Source organism: Microtus ochrogaster, chromosome 22 (genome assembly GCF_000317375.1).
Source record: "Microtus ochrogaster isolate Prairie Vole_2 chromosome 22, MicOch1.0, whole genome shotgun sequence".
Taxonomy (NCBI): domain Eukaryota; kingdom Metazoa; phylum Chordata; class Mammalia; order Rodentia; family Cricetidae; genus Microtus; species Microtus ochrogaster.
This window is the reverse complement of record NC_022023.1, coordinates 20,196,522-20,213,444: the sequence shown is the minus strand read 5'-3', so window position 1 is coordinate 20,213,444 and position 16,923 is coordinate 20,196,522. Positions and strand designations below refer to the sequence as shown.

The window sequence follows — 16,923 nt, the reverse complement described above, 5'->3', positions numbered from 1 at the left end:
TTCTATTTATTGTATACATACATGTATACATGACAAAGTTAAGGAACATGCCCACACAAAGTACAAACATCTTAGATTCTGTCTTCTCTGACTCCTTACCATAGGGAAATAAAGAAGAGAAACTTCCAATGACTCCATTAGCAACTTGGTATTTTTCAGTGAGCCAAATATAATCAAAACTAAGTCTAATTTCTGAAATTAAGTGTGAAATCTAACTGTATTATCATAGCAGCCCAGTCAGACACCAAAATATGGAAACTATGTCCCCAAAAGGACAGCTCTTTTCCTTCTTGGCTCTGCAGTCCCACACTCCCCTAGGGGAAAGTCAGTTGGCAGTGCACCCACTCACCTCCTCCCCGCTGGTCACAGTGCCCTTCTTCTCCAGACCCTTCCTGAGCAGCTTTAGCAAGTAGTCCACCCGGGTCTGCAACTGCTTCCCCTGAGGCTTTTTATCTGTTTCCACTGGTAGAATCTTCAACAGGAAAGGAAGAGAAGCACCCGCCACCACCCACAACCTGGTTAGTGAATTCGGATCAACAGGGACAACAAAGAACTCAGCACAGTCCTTTCCCTCCCAACCACCCGAAACACAGATTAAAGCCTCAGATCCTATTCTCATGTCCATGGCTCCCAGTCACTGAAAATCCCTCATGAGCCATTCTCGTTTTACAAAATGGGATGGAGAAATCCAGCTCTCCCACTGGCTCCTACCTGTGCTGTTAACAGGGTAGAACAACTCAGGTAGGAGGGGCTTGTGGCTTCATCTGCTAGAGCATCCCAGCCGTCGTGGATTTCCTCCTTCCAGGAGCAGGGAATCCCTGGAGCTAGGTTAAAGCTTCGTTTTAGATTGAAAATGCTTCTTAGAGCATTGCCGGAGAGCACTGAGCTATGCCAGGACATGATCTGCTCATTGACTATAGCTGGACCTCTCTGGCCAGAATGGATTTGGTCTCAGTGCTTCTAAACAGGGTGCTGTCACCCTCCTAAACCCAGATGGGATGAGCAGTGTTTAATGTGCCAGGACAAAGCCCTGATAGGACCACAACATGAAGTGGATCCAGTCAGCTGCCCTTGCTTAGAGCTCTAAGTACAGCCTTGCTACTTGAAAGAGATAGGGTGGGAGGCTCAATTTTGTGGGAGAAGTACAATGCAAGTTAAATTTCATTACAAACAATACCAAGGTGACACTTGTTCTCTGTGTACAGAGCTGAACGAATGTTAAACAATAGGCCAAGAAGGAAGGCCCAGGAATGCTTCAGTCCCAATAAACTGACCTGGTATTTGCTGTAATGAGATTTGGCCTGTAAAGATATCAAAATTTAAGATTTCTCCTATATAATTTCCTCTGGTTGTCATCTTTCCATTTATCATTGTCCACTAAAGACAGTAACTTCCCAAAGACAAAGAACCCCCCCTCTTGAAAACAGTTAAAGATAAGTCACCAATATAAAAATATTAAACAAATCTAGAACTGTCCAGCATGGCAGTTACTTACTTTATCAGTGAGTTTTAGCTCTGGGTCTGTCTTAATTAGCTCCCAATTTCCATAGCCATGTTCATAGATCCCAAGCAACAAACGAGAATCATCCTCCACACCCCACTCGACGTCGAAATGTGCCGCTTTGACCCGGCAGGTTAAGCAGTATCTACAGGGGTTCAAAACCAAGGGGCTGAGAAAAGGGGGCCTTTCCAACATAGTGAAGAAACATCCCCAACCACACAGCTCTGACCTCATTCTATGTCCAGTCAGCCATGCGGGGACACGGTAAAGACACTCACTTTTTTTTTTCCTCAGGGTCCACAGGGATAGATTTATGCAGCATTTCGAACTCTTCCTCGTGCTGGATGATGGACTTTACGTTAACCTGAACCCCAGAGATCTTGATTGTGGGGCCTCTTCTCTTGCCTGGTCCTTTCCCTAAAGGACATAGGTTTTATATTCCTTAAGTGAAAACACTCCCTATTACCAAACTCTGACTTAGTCCCTCTAGCTAAACTTCCAGCATATTAGCAGTCAAAGACAGAACTCAGAAACTTTCAACTAACAGTTTTGAATTTTTTGTTTGTTTTTGTGGGGGTTGTTGTTGTTTTGTTTGTTTTGCTTTTTTGTTGTTGTTTTTGTTTTAAGACAGGGTTTTTCTGTGTAACAGCCTGGGCTGTCCTGGACCTAGCTCTGTAGACAAAGGCTGGCCTTGAACTCACAGAGGCCTGCATCTGCCTCCTGAGTGCTGGGATTAAAGATGTGTACCACCACCACCTGGCCTCAACTAATGTTTATAAAAGAAAATTTAAGCAATATTTTAACATTTAGTCTTCAACTATGTATTGATACTTGTATCTAATTTTCTTGTTTACACTTCTTCACTGTAAGTTTAGTTAACAGAAGATTCTAAAGGCATATTAATGTTAAAATTTTAGAAAAAAACAAAAATAAGTGCTTTAGATGACTCAAATTCACCTTCAGTTACTACTTTTGGAGTATGAGCTCATATTACAGCTAACACATTGAAATAAAGACTGACCATCACGGGTAGCATGAGATGGTGACTTTAAACTGCCATGGAAATCCTAATTCACGTACAAGTAAAATAAAAACACTCTAACCAGAGCCTAAGTTAAAAATTACAGAATAAACAAGTTGCCACTTTTGTGTAAGAACAAAGATGGTTCTCAGCAGAAAATTGAGAAAAATGAGTATCGACAGTTGACCTATAACAACACATAAATATCTATCTTAAAAGACACAACCTCACTCACTAAAAATGAGATCCTTTTTCTTGCCTATCAGGCTAGCAAAAATCCAAATGTTTTCCAGGTGTGGTGGCACAGGTCTTTAATCCCAGCACTCAGCAGGCAGAAGTGGGTGGATCTCTGTAAATTCCAGGACAGCCTAGTCTATAGAGTGAGTTCCAGGGTAGCCTAGTGTACAAAGTGAGTTCTATGACAGAGAGACAACCGGATTCAAAACACACACACACACAGCAAACAACAAAAACAGTTAACACCACAAAATTTGCCAAACAGAGACTATGAACCATCCACTGGTAATACCAGACCAACACAGGAGAATCTAGCGATACCAAAACAAAATGCCCATGCATTACCTCAAGGCCCTACAATCCCCCTTCTAGAAATCTACCTTAAAGAAATTCTGACAGAAATATATAAAGTATTTAGATTATTTAGTAAAGCACATTTTTCTTGTAACTTTATTGATGATGGCAAAAGACTGAGAATAATTCAAGCACTTAGAACTAAGGGACAAAGAAGATGAAATGTAAAAGAAGACCACGTCTATGTGGCACGCTGTGCAGAACATGAACTACATGTTCTTATGTATACGGAGTATATGGACAAAATACACACATACTTAGATTGTTTTTTCAACAAGCAATAGAATAAATTAATTAATTAATAGGAACAGTGGCCTAAGAGGAAGGAAGCAAACATACACGGAAGACGATGAAGGCAGGATCCTCCTCTACATGATTTTTGTTCTACGGTTTGACTCTGAATCATTTTTATGTAAATATTTTAAATCACTGAAAACTAACACCACTAAGGCAGGCATGGTACTGTTGCAATGGCAGCACCAGGGAGGCTGAACAAGAGAACAACCAGGATTCCGACAGCAGTCTGAGCCACAGGAAATATCAGACAAGCCGGGGCTACATAGCAAGACTATCAAGAAAAGCAGGAAAGGATAGCAGGCAAGCAGGAAGTCAGTTCAGTCAAATGAGAAACATGATCCTTAAAAATCAAAATATATGCAAAAAAAAGTCTGAATTCAGCTGATGATGCAATCACACACAGAGAAGAACAACTTCAAATGAACTGTTGATGACATGTATTCTAAAGACAAAAAGATACACAAAGAAATAAAACTACATTTGCAAGCCTTGCCAACAAGAAGGTTAATATTTAAGACCAGGCATGATGGTATACACCTTTAATCTCAACACTCAGGAGATAGAGGCAGACTGGCCTCCATAAATACAAGGCCACCAGGGCTACACAGAGAGACCCTGCCTCAACACACACACACACACACACACACACACACACACACACACGATTAATATTGATATTTGGAAATGTATATATACAATGTGGGATAAAACAGGCACATAGTTATAATAACAGAGTCAATAATCCGACACAGGAAATAGATCAGCATGGCCTCAAAATATGCTCGATACATCTACAGAAACAAAAATTCAGGGAAGTATAAATCAGTGCCAGGAAGAAGAAATAAGCCACTACCAGAACAGGAGCATGTATAAGAAAAAAGAGGACACGGAGCTACAATAAGGGAGAAAATCTCCAAAATGAGAATGGGGAGAAAACAGAAGAAACAGAACAATGCACACAGGCAGTGTTCTCCCTTTGAGTTGTGTTTAAAAATTTAAACAGTCACTCGTACCAGGACAGGGGTTGCACAAATGCTTTCTGACTGGATCTGAAACCTCCTCCAGGAAGGAATTTATGCTACTACCATAAGCCTGGTCAACAGCCCATGGCTGGGACAGTCATAGGTCCTAATGGAGACTCTACTAGCGCTGTTTTACTAAAGAGTGTCAAGCTGCCTTCTAATCTTTGACATTTTTACCCATCCATCAGTGCCACTCAGCTCAGCAAACATTTCTGTTTGCAGTTAACACTGCTTAAAGCGCAGACTCATAACTGGACAAAGTTAAGTGTTGAGCCTTACAGGACATCGTTATTCCCTTTCCAAGGCTCAAGGAATGTAAAGGGGCTGGGGCTGGGGGGTGGGGGGATGTTAAGAGCTGGAGAACAGGGGAGGATGTTGTAAAGCAAGGTCTGCTGGACTCGGAGCAGCTGTGGTCACCTGCATGAGAGGACCATCAGCTTCCATCACAGAGAGCGAGAGGGGCTCCTATGACCCATCCCACCCTCCTGCAGGAGCTATTGGCAGTTAATGGTTGTTGAGGGAATTGTTTTATTCATTGGAAGATAATGCTGATGTTCCACTAAAGAGTCCCTGCCCTAAATTCACAGGCAATCCTATGTAAGCTCAGTGAGACATAAAACAACCTTGGATGTACAAGGGGAACTTGTTCAACACGAGTGGGCAAGGGATGGAGGAGAGTAAGGAGGAGTAAACATGACAAAGTACATTACAAACTTGCTTGAACTTGTGCTGTGAATAAATAAATTTAAAACGTTTTTAAAGTATAGCTATTATCTTCAATGATTACTTTTACTTTCTCAGCTGGTGCTGTGCTTGAAACCCTGGCTCTGATCTCCAGCACCTCATCAAGCCAGGTAGGTGAACACCCTAAAATCCCAGCACTCAGGGTTAGAGGAAGGGTCTTCCTGGACCCCACCCACTACCCCCACAGGCTAAACAGCCAAGGAAAAGGGCTTCAGAGTTTTCTGCTCCTAGAAAGCAACTGCAAACAAGGCTGCTACTAATGTGATTCAAGCATACTAGGGCCCAGCCTAAGATAACACTGTCCTCCACGTGGTAACTGGCTGTAGGGGCATGAAGGGTGCAAGAGTGAAGGGGCTGTGTGTGTATTCCTCCTCCATGACTTCAGACAGCCAGTGAACGCGGGCAGCACGTGCTAGAGGAATCCCTTCAAGGCTGTGAGAAGCCACTGTAAAGCTGGGAAAGTGAATCCTGGATTGTGATCGAGACTGCGACATGTTCAGGAGATGCCTAGGAAAGCGCATAGAGAGAATGGAACCAGCCCAAAAGAGAGCTGGAGGAGCAGAGCCCTTCAAACCCTATGGTATGAACACAGAGGCTACAAGATTTGGTGCTTGCCCTGGTGGGTTTGGTCTGGCTTTGGTCCAGTCTCTCCCATGTCCTCATTCCTCCCTTTTGGATGGTAATGGATATTCTATTCTGTGGGGAGCAGATGAAGTCCTGAGTAAACATGTACTGCTGACATGGCCATGGCTACGTCGAGGACTCCAATGCCTCATCCCCATGGCAATGGTGAACCTTCCACAGACGAGGCTCAGAACTATGGCAAAACCTTCCTTTGGGTCTGAGTGTGAATACTGACAGTGTGTACAGAAGGGTATGTGTGGCCTGAAGACTACTCCCCTACTGAGATTAGCTAAACTTTGTTTCCTTAATTCCGCTGTATATTATGAGCCATGCCTCCTTGTTTGTATGTAATAATCCTGCTTCCTTGTTCAGCTGTATGAAATAACTCTGCCTCCCAGTTCAACAATATATAAGCAGCATGCTCTCTCTGAGCTTCCGGTGCTGTGGCTCCTCCATCAGAGAGTCTAGTCCACCTGCTCCCAGCATTTCTGTCTCTGTGTGTCTTTTCTTCATAACCTTGAGGCCACAGTCAGATCAATCCCTGAGGTCATACAAGGATATGGCACTATTCCTCTGTATATTAGAAGTATGTAACTTGCTTTTTTTATTTTATAGGTGATTATAGTTAACAAATTGCCCTGAGTCTTAAACATGTGTTCAACTTGGGGTCTTTAAAAATTATTGAGACTGTGACAGACTATGGGGACTTTTGCATTATAATATGGCAACAAGTCTATAGGAGCCAAGTATAATGTGGAGGTTTCAATGAGACATGCTCCCACAGTCTAAGGCATCTGAACTCCTGGTCCCCAGCTGCTGACATGGTCTTGGGAAGAGCTGGTGTAGCCTTGTTGGTAGAAAAACATCAGTGGGGCTGGAGAGATGGCTCAGAGGTTAAGAGCACTGACTGCTCTTCCAGAGGTCCTGAGTTCAATTCCCAGCAACCACATTCTGGCTCACAGCCACCTGTAATGAGATCTGGTGCCCTCTTCTGGCCAGCAAGCATACAGATAGACAGAACACTGTATACATAATAAGTAAATAAATAAATCTTTAAAAAAAAAAAAAAAAGAAATACATCAGTGGGGGCCGACGTTGAGGTTTTGCTTTCCAGTTTGCTTTCTCTGCTTCAGGCTTTCTTTTGCGGACATGAGCTCTCAACTTTGTGTTCCAGCCACCATGCCTGCCTTCTGCTGCCATGCTTACCTACTAGAAAATGCATGCCCATCTAGAACTTACTCGTTTATAAACTGATTTAGATTATGATGTTTTATCACAGAAACAGAAAGAGAATTAATGCATTAGGCAAAACCACTTGCCTGGTTTTATTGTTGTTGTGCTATTGTTTTTTGTTTTGGTTTTTCAAGACAGGGCTTCTCTGTGTAACAGTTCTGGCCATCCTGGAATTCACTAGGTAGACCAGATTGACCTCAAACTCACAGATATCCACCTCCTTTGCCTCCAGAGTGCTGGGATTAAAAGTGTGTGCCACCACCTCCCAGCCCCATTTCTAGTTTCTAAAAGGAAAGAAATTAAATGGCCAATCCAATTACAACAAATTCTAGTGCCATGAAAATCTCAATATAACCAAAATGTTTATAATATTTGTTCAATTCTCTAAATGTCTTACAACTGCCATAATTTAACAGCCGACATCTGACAGTGTTTCCAGTCTATAACAACCCTTCAGAGCTAACATATGCAGGCTCTGCTCTCCTGTGTATCCCATCATACGTTCACAAAGTCACTTCATCTGAGAGTGGACACGTGGGGTCTACAACACTGAGCTCACAGAGGGCAACTCAAAGTACAGAACTGCAAGCACCAGGTACGTGTGGGCTATAAGGACAGGTTTTAAAAACCTCCTAACAGAAAAACCAGTCCATGAATACCAGATATGGAAGAATCCCTCAATTAAACTTACCTTCACTAGCATTTTCTTTCAGCTGCTCTTCATATTCCTGCATTGCCGACACACAACTGTTATGAATCAGTTCCCCCAGGCGTTTCAGGTCTGCCACAGACTTATCCACTAGCTCAGCATCACGTGCTATGCACTCTAGCCTGGAAAAGGACAAAGATCAAGACACTGTGCCACTTTTCTTTCACATGAATGTTCTAGGTCTCTTAAGTGCTTGCTCTTGAAAACTGCTTGCCCTATGAGTCAGTCTAAGGCCAACAAGAACATCGTACAATACCTAAGACATTCATCATCAAAAACTGCCTTGGGGCTGGAGAGATGACTCAGAGATCAAGAGCACTGGCTGCTCCTCCAGAGGTCCTGAGTTCAATTCCCAGCAATTCATGGTGGCTCACAACCATCTATAATGGGGTCTCTGGTGCCCTCTTCTGACATGCAGGGAGAATACTGTATACATAATAAATAAATAAAATCTTAAGAAAAAAAAAAAGCCTGGCAGTGGTAGTGCACATCTTTAATCACAGCACTGGGGAGGCAGAGGCTGGCAGATCTCTGAGTTTGAACTCAATCTGGTCTACAGAGGGAATGCCAGGACAGCCAGGGCTACTACACACACAGAATCCTGTCCCAGAAAACAACAACAACAAAAGAATTGCCTTGGGATATGCAACAAAAATAAAGTGACCCTTTTATCAAAGAGAAGAGGCTCTGATTTTGTTTTCCTCTACAAACGAGCTGCCTACTGCTCTCTGCATGTGAGGTGCCTAAAAAAATACACAAATTAGTTTGCCTTTCTGTGTTCATTCCCTCCTGTCCTGCTCTAGCCACTGCGGTCCTCCTAGAAGCACAGGGCAATTACTTCTCCATAATTCACTTCACCTCTGTATCACAGAGCACATAAAACCAGGCTGTCTAGAGGCTCACAGACCCACTTTCCATTCCAGTGGGTTTTATACTGACTTCCTCAAAGATGAGAATTTTACATCTGGATGCTCAGAGTCCCAGAGAGATGCTGTGCCTGACTGTAAAGGACTACTCTGCATCATTGCTTCCTCTCCCAAAGGAAAGACAAAAATGAAGCACACGCTTGGGATGTCCACCAGATCCAGAAGTTTCTAAGTGGCAGGATTCTGACCTGTCCTTTAAATCAGTGCTCTTATCTGAAGGATACAGGATAGCTGCATATAAAGCAAGATACTAAACTATTTGAAATATCCAGATGCTTCTGTTAAAAACCCAACCTCCAAATGTGTACTCTGAACACCGATAACTCACACCTTCTGTAGTACTGTCAAGATAACACAAGTTCCTTATATTATCTTCATGCCATCATGTTACTGGATCATGAAATCACAAAGAACAGGGTTTTCCCCTACAGTCCTGTATCAGAGAACTAAGTACCTGCACTGTCACATGGACCCTCTCCCTCCCTTCCCGCAAGTATCCCACCTAGACTACGCATTACCATGCAGTCTGCATGCATGTCTCATCTCCCTCACTCAGACAAAACTCCCCAATGGTCAGTCTGCAGCCGCCACCTGTAGCGCCTTTCCGAAACAGGACATGCACCCGGTATATTAATGCTTTAACAGGTGGAAAAACTGCTCCCAAAATTAAATGGAAAATATTACCTCCCCTCACAGGAAAAAAAAAAAAAAAGCCTGCTGCTCGGGGAAGAGACGGAGATCTTTAATAAATAAATAAATTTAAAAAAATAAGCCTGCTATATAGGAAAAAGAAGACAGATCTATTATTGGTCTTACCTTTCAAGAGGGAGACCAAACTTCTTATAAGCCTTGATGAACCTAAGAATATGATCAACAAAATGAATTTAAAAAACCACAAGTATTAACTAAAAATACCACAACATCCTGTCATGAAGTAGGAGCCACACAAACTTTCAAGAGGCTGACACAATCCCTGCATCTAACAAGTGAACACTGCCATGTTTCTGAAGAGGCCAACTTTACAGTGCTCAAGCACTATTCAGGGCAGACACCAAGTTTATGCGCAGTGACAAACCAGGCCCTGGAACTGCGACTGCACTGGCATGTTGTTTTAGACGGGTGGGTGCTCCACCACAATGAAACTCTGACATCATTGCTCAGTGACAATTCAGTCCCTTAGCGCTATGCTGAGTTCTCAATCACAATATCTTTTAGGGGCTGGAGAGATGGCTCAGAGATTAAGAGCATTGCCTGTTCTTCCAAAGGTCCTGAGTTCAATTCCCAGCAACCACATGGTGGCTCACAACCATCTGTAATGAGGTCTGGTGCCTTCTTCTGGCCTTCAGGCATACAGACAGACAGAATATTGTACACATAATAAATAAATATATATTTTAAAAAAACAATATTTTTTAGTATTAAGAATTCTATGGCCATCAAATGATTTTTTAAATTAAGCAGAGCCATATACAATACATACATATGCATAAACATATAATTTAAAGCTAATTAGGAAACTGTTTACTGGTGCCCACCCTTGTCTCCACCAAAGCGCTGGTCTTTCCACTGTCTCTACCTTTAACCATGCTGACTATTCCCCATCTCCCCTCACCATTTCACGCTAGCTACCCTTTCAGTAAAAAGCAAGACGGCACAACATATGGTGTACATCACTGGAACATGTCCAGCCACTATGAAAACCGCCTATGTATCATGTAAGGAAGAAGACCAGGCAAAGAGGAACTAAGATGTGATAGCAGCACTGTATATGACCAGAGCTAGTGAAGTGTCAGACAGGAAAGTGGACCTGAGGGCTATCCCACGACCAGACATTTCTCCTTAATATAAAATGAAATATTTTCTGTCTGAAATAGTAGGTTTTGAGATGTAAAAGTAGTAAGGAGACTGGGAATTATAGCTCTTCTCTATCATGTATCAGGCCCTGGGTTCAACCTCAGCACTAAAAACAGTGAAAACAATCTTCAATGATACAATAAGGTTATCCAAAAATAAAGTTATTTGTTGTTCCTCACAAAAATAACAAAACCAGCAAGAAAAACTGCCCAGATCAACTCTAAACCCAAAAATTAAGCACAAGTCTGCAGCCATCTGAAGCATTTGACTTTCAGTAAACGCAAAGAGCTTCTGTCACTGCAGTTTGCTTTATTTCCAAATCTTTCTTGAGAAACCTGTGCACAGCAGCCACCAGTGAAGAGGGCCGGTCTGAGACACCTCCAGACCAGCTCCAGAGAGAAGGCATTCTGACTTGACCATGCAAAAGTAGGGTTCTCAGGTTTTACTTTTCTTATTCTTTTCTTCAATTGTTTCTTTTTCTTTTATTAGTATCATATGTATGGGTATTTTGGCTGCATAAATGTCTGTATGCCATGTGTATGCTTGGTGTTCAGGGAGGCAAGAAGAGGGAGTCAGAAGCCCTGGAGCTGAAGTTACAGGAGGTTGTAAGATGTTAGGTGTGTGCTGGGAATCGAATGTGGGTCGTCTGCAAGAGTAGCCAGTGCTATTAAGTGTTGGGCCATCTCCTGGTTTGTCTTTTTTAATGTGAATTAAAACAATCATGTCCACAGGTCATTGGCATTAATCGTATGCAAAGGTTTATAGCACAACTGGCATAAGGCACATCACCTGGAGATAATATGACACTGGTCAAAAAAATAAAAAGAACTGAAAATTAGATAGATGGCCACAGAATAACCTGAAAGGCTTTGACATACTCCTAGGAATCAAAAAGACAACACATGAGGGGGTTTGCACACATGCAAAGGAAAGGTCTTGGAAGGTCCTAACTTCTTTTTTTTTTTTTTTTAATTTTTTTTTTTTGGAAGGTCCTAACTTCTACACACATAGATCCTCCAAGTCAGGGTACACTTGTGGACAGACTCATAGAGCACTAAACAAGATAAATACGAAGTTCCTCAAAGTGGTTAGCAGACTTGCTAGCTTTCAACAAGTGAGATTTCTGCCTGTCGTCTGCTAATCGCTGAGCTGAAGGAGCAGAGAATCAAAGGACAAAAAAGACAAGACTTTATAAAGCAGTTGAGGGAAGTCAGTGAGAAGCTGGCACCCAACTGGTGAGGGAGACTATGCGGCACAGAGTTACCATATCAGATATTTAAAACATTTGGCTTTCACCAGGCAGTGGTGGCACATGTCTTTAATCCCAGCACTCAGGAGACAGAGGCAGATAAATCTCTGTGAGTTCAAAAGCAGCCTGGTCTACAAAGTAAGTTCCAGGACAGCCAGCACTACAGAGAGAAACCCTGTCTCAACAAACAAACAAACATCTGTTTCTCAAACAAAAACAAAATTATGGCACAGAGAAGGGCAAGTACAAAGAAAGAAGACAAAAGAGAGCAGAAAATCTGCTCTTTACGTCTGGCACCTGAACTCGGAAGACAGCAATCTGCTGTGGTAAACACGCACACGGACCAGAGCAGTTATAACTAAAGAAATAAGAGTCACCTAGTAATGGAAGGACAGCAGATACATCAGAGAACTGGGGAGGCAGTTCAGGAGGACAGCACTTGCCCAGCATGCATGCAGCCTTGGGTTTGATTCTAAGAGAGCAAAGGAAAAGGAACAAATAGAAAAATTTTAAAAAGGAGACAAAAAGAATCTTTAGAATTGAAAAGTACAAAAACTGAAACTGAAAGGATCAGAAGAAGATCATGTGAGAAAAAAAAAGAATCAATCAACTTGAAAACAGAACAACAAAAAGAAAGAATAAAAACTTGATGAACAAATAAGAAGTTAAGATGCTGCCAGAAAATGAACAATCCAGACTTCATCCTTAGCAGACACACCCTAAAGAGAACACTAACGAGAGCCCCCCCCCAGGAGGAAGCGAGGGCCTTATGCAGCAGCTCAAATCCACACAAAGAAATCAGATCACTGAATGAGAAGCTATACAAACAGTTTGCAAGTTTTTTTGGTTGAACTCTTCTACCAAACTTCATAAACAATGGCACAAAGCTGATTTGTAAACTGTGGGCTTCCAGTATACGAAAAACGTAAGTAACCACAGTATATAAGGAGAAAAAAAGGAGGCAACTGCAGTCAAGATTTTCATAAACCACTAACGTTAAATGCTTATGCATCCAGATGTTACTTGAAATTTCCATGGAAACCACCAAAAAAATTCCTAAAATTTTTTTTTTTAAAATAGCACTGGAAATGGAAAGAAGGCAGTTCGAATGGCACACTGAAGCCTGCCTAATGACCACAGCAGGCACTGGTAGAGAAACAAAGAAGGAAAGACAGCACTGGACGCAGAAAAAAAAAAAAAACATTGCACTGCATATAATGCATGAAGACAAAGCAAAAAGCTGTCAGAGGAGACTTTGAAAAACTAATTTAACTGAAGGATGCTTACAAGAGGCAAGTTAGATTTAAAAGATGCAGACCAAAATAGAATGATGAGCAATACCACTATCATTTCCACCCCAAATGGCCAAAAAGTGAGCTCAATGTCTAAAACCGATTTAAGTGACAAAAGGCAAGCTGCCAAACAAAGTATTATGTGAGCGACTAGATCAGGCATCCAAACCACTAATGCTCACAAGGACGGGTGCAGCCAAGGGCAGTGTGACCAGCAGAGCTACTCCTACATGTCCATTATCATAAACACAGATACGTGCTGTACACGTAAGTCTCCCTTTCGTAAAATTCCTCTTGAAAATAGTCTCAAGAACCAGAAAAAGTAAGGAGATAGAGATGTAAAAGCACCTGTGAGCTCAGCACTCAGAGGTAAAGGCTGGGATGAGGACCTCAAAGAAGGGGCTCAAGGCCATCTAGGCTATGCGAGATCTACCTCACCCAAAACTAAAAACAAAAACCTGAAGAAAAGTAAGAAAGCACTCTTCAGGAAGACCTCAGATGCTTTGGCTCTGCCGTCCTTCTCTCGTGACTCTTTCTGCCTACGCTGTCCCGGGTGCCAGGAGCCCACCGACCAAGGCGAGAACACACACTTCTGCATGTGAGTCCACTGACCTCCGGATCTCTGCGTCCGTAAAGCCCTCCACCAGGTCTTTGCGCACACTGCGGGGGCGCCCTCTGCGCTTTGGCTTCTTATCGTCATCAGAGTCGTCCGTCTCACTCTCAGAAGCAGAGGATCTCTGGGCCTGCCTCTTAGACTCTGTGTCAGAATCACTGTCATTTGTCTGAGCCTGGAAAGGAGAAGACAAAGTCACAAGTGGTGACTTGGAGGTATATTTAGGTATTGTCCATGTATAGGCAGTACTTAAATTCTGAAATGTACTGAGACAGACAGAGAGAGTGTCAAGTGTCAAGTCCTGTAATAAAAGGATTAAGAGCGCCGGGCGGTGGTGGCGCACGCCTTTAATGCCAGCACTCGGGAGGCAGAGGCAGGCCGATCTCTGTGAGTTCGAGACCAGCCTGGTCTACAGAGATAGTTCCAGGACAGGCTCCAAAGCCACAGAGAAACCCTGTCTCGAAAAAACAACAACAACAACAACAACAACAACAACAAAAAAAAAAGGATTAAGAGCAGCCCAGCTTAACTGTTAGCACTCAGACTTCCCATCATATATGACAAGTTAGTTTTTCTTAAACAAATGTCAAGTGTCAGAGAATAAGGGGGGAGAAACTGTCATTGTTTCAGGGATCTTGCAATGATTAAGTATACTGAATTAAAAATACTTGGTTAATTTTTATACTATAATCTATATGATACTTGGTATAAACAGACAACTACTTTTCTTTATCTTTTTCTCCTTTGTAAAATGAGGATAATAATATGATAGTCTCTCTGAGAAAGGGTTTTCACAAGCATTAAATGCATCAGGAAATGAAAATGTACTCAGAGCCGGGCGGTGGTGGCGCACGCCTTTAATCCCAGCACTTGGGAGGCAGAGGCAGGCGGATCTCTGTGAGTTCGAGACCAGCCTGGTCTACAAGAGCTAGTTCCAGGACAGGCTCCAAAACCGCAGAGAAACCCTGTCTCGAAAAACAAAAACAAAAACAAAAAAAAAAAGAAAGAAAGAAAATGTACCCAGAACTATACCTGGCACGCAGTAACCATTTAACAGGTCATAATGCCGATTTACAATGATACTAGATAAGCTTAATAGCTCCAACAAAATGGTTAATACATTTGTTTTCTTACTTCAGTGAAACTGGGTGGGGGGAATGTATCAAAATGCTTATGAAAGACTGAGTAAGCTGTACAGCCTGTGGACGGCCTCCATTAGTTATATAATCTTTTACTATTTAGACCCAGTAATGTCAACATTTAAGGACAAAAAAAAAATCTGGCACTCTGAAGGCTGAAACAGTAACTGTGAGAACCAACTGTCACGATTGTCAGCAGTTTCAACCTCAAAGGCAAAACACAAACTTCTGTAGACTCAGAACCATCCAGGCATTTCTTGGAAAGGCAATCATGGAAGACTAAGAAAGAAGTCACAAGGACGAGCCTTTGGGCCCCGGCCTCCCTGCTTGCCCCCCTACAGGCCTGTATCAAGGCCTTACCCCTGACTAGTCTGCACCTGCCGTGATATATAGCACAAGGCAAACTTTCATTTCACCTTTTTGGTGGAACTACGAATCCGTGGCAGCATATATATTTCTTCTAGCTCCTTTTGCCGTTCCTCCTCCTCCACTTTTTTCCTCTGCTCTTCTGGAATGATCTCATCCCAGTCCTTGTGAGGACGCTCTTCTAGCTCCTCTTCATCCTCCATTGTTGCAAAGTTGGCAACCTGAAAGTGAACAGGGACAATCCCATCTGACATTTCTCCACTTTAAACACTAGCTGCCAAGCAGACGGCTTTTTAATTTAGAACACTGTAATAGACTCACAATATTACATAATCAAAACCATTTTTTATTACTATTCTACCCTTTTATTTATAAGTTCATCAAAAATTTTATTAAAAATTAGGGAACTAGATACAGAAATATAAAGACCGTAAATTTTATTGAAGGTTGTTAACTGTTGTAAACTATCCGGCAGCTGATCATCCATGATGATCTCGCATCTCTCAACTGTGACGAGCAGCAGCCCCGAGCCTGCACTCAAGTCAACCCATAACTTACTCACTTTCTTCACAAGCAGAAGCACAGAACGCATGTAAAGATTACATCACTCAAAAGTGCATTTTAACCTTAGGCAGAAAATGGTAATCAGCAATGTGCTGACTGTGTTTGAATAACTTATGTATGTATAATTTTTTTGTATCTAAATAATCATGTACAATTCTAATCAAAACATTATAAGATCACACATGAGGAGAGTCACAGAGGTAGAATCAGGTTCACCGTTTGTGCCCCCTCAAAATTCATGTGTTGCAGAGTTAGGCCTTTGACATCTCTGACATCTGATGTTATGGATGTCTCCCATGTCCTGCTATACTTCCAGTCTTTTGCTTATCCCGCTAGCAATGCACTCTGATTCATTAGTGTCTTTTCCTCTGCACCTGACTCTAGGAAGGAAGGCTTGCTTCTGTGGTTACCTTCATGGGGATACTGTAGACTACATTCAGAACAGCCTCACTCATAATGACACTGAGCATGAGTTGATTCGGGTCAAGGGAAGAAGAGCAAGTCTAGTACCAGAGGAAGTGCTCTAGACACAAGGAGGTCCTGGTAATAAATAAAGGCCTCCCTACCTTAAACTGTGACAGAAGCTCATCCGTTGCACTAGTTGACACTTCATTTTCTCTGGTTTCAGCTAAGCGCAGAATTTCATCTATATCCATTTCCTGGAACAAAAATGACACAAGTACTGTGAGAAAGCAGTGGTCCCAGCATTTGCTAAAACGTCAGTGCGCGCTGACAGCCTTCCAGCGACACTATTTACTCTGACAGCCTCGGCCTCCATCTTCCACACCCAGCCTGTCACACTGATACTTATTCAGGCAATGAGGCAAAATTCAAGGAGTTCTAGGAAAAATCACTATGGAGAAATACAGACTCCTTCAGTGTTGGATCCCTTCCTCTTTAAGAGCTTTGAATTAGCAAAGAAAATAAGTAAAACAGAATCCCTAACCCTGCAAATAATTACTTTCCTTATATAAACATCTGTAACAAGGAATCTATCCTGAAAATTTTAGAGGCTCACAAAATATTCTTTAAAAAAAAACAAAAAAAATTTCTACTAGTGCATCTTTACTATAAAGTGATAGATTACAACACAACTACACTTCTTTACTATAAAGTGATGGGTTACAACACAACTACACTTCTTTACTATAAAGTGATGGGTTACAACACAACTACAC

The 16,923-nt window shown here is 42.1% G+C and overlaps 1 protein-coding gene across 6 annotated transcripts in view; it reads right to left on the bottom strand.

Annotated features, from left to right (window-relative positions):
• The window catches only part of Chd2 (chromodomain helicase DNA binding protein 2), a 131,569-nt gene that overhangs the window by 27,160 nt on the left and 87,486 nt on the right, over positions 1–16,923 (bottom strand). For all 6 annotated transcript variants that reach the window (XM_005357759.3, XM_013350226.2, XM_026784344.1 and 3 more), the window contains 8 exons: positions 16,312–16,404; positions 15,232–15,402; positions 13,676–13,851; positions 9,485–9,526; positions 7,725–7,864; positions 1,780–1,918; positions 1,496–1,646; positions 350–472 (listed from right to left, as the gene is read on the bottom strand). In XM_005357759.3, the coding sequence (XP_005357816.1) occupies positions 350–472; positions 1,496–1,646; positions 1,780–1,918; positions 7,725–7,864; positions 9,485–9,526; positions 13,676–13,851; positions 15,232–15,402; positions 16,312–16,404 (1,035 nt within the window). The remainder of the gene's footprint in view (positions 1–349; positions 473–1,495; positions 1,647–1,779; positions 1,919–7,724; positions 7,865–9,484; positions 9,527–13,675; positions 13,852–15,231; positions 15,403–16,311; positions 16,405–16,923) is intronic.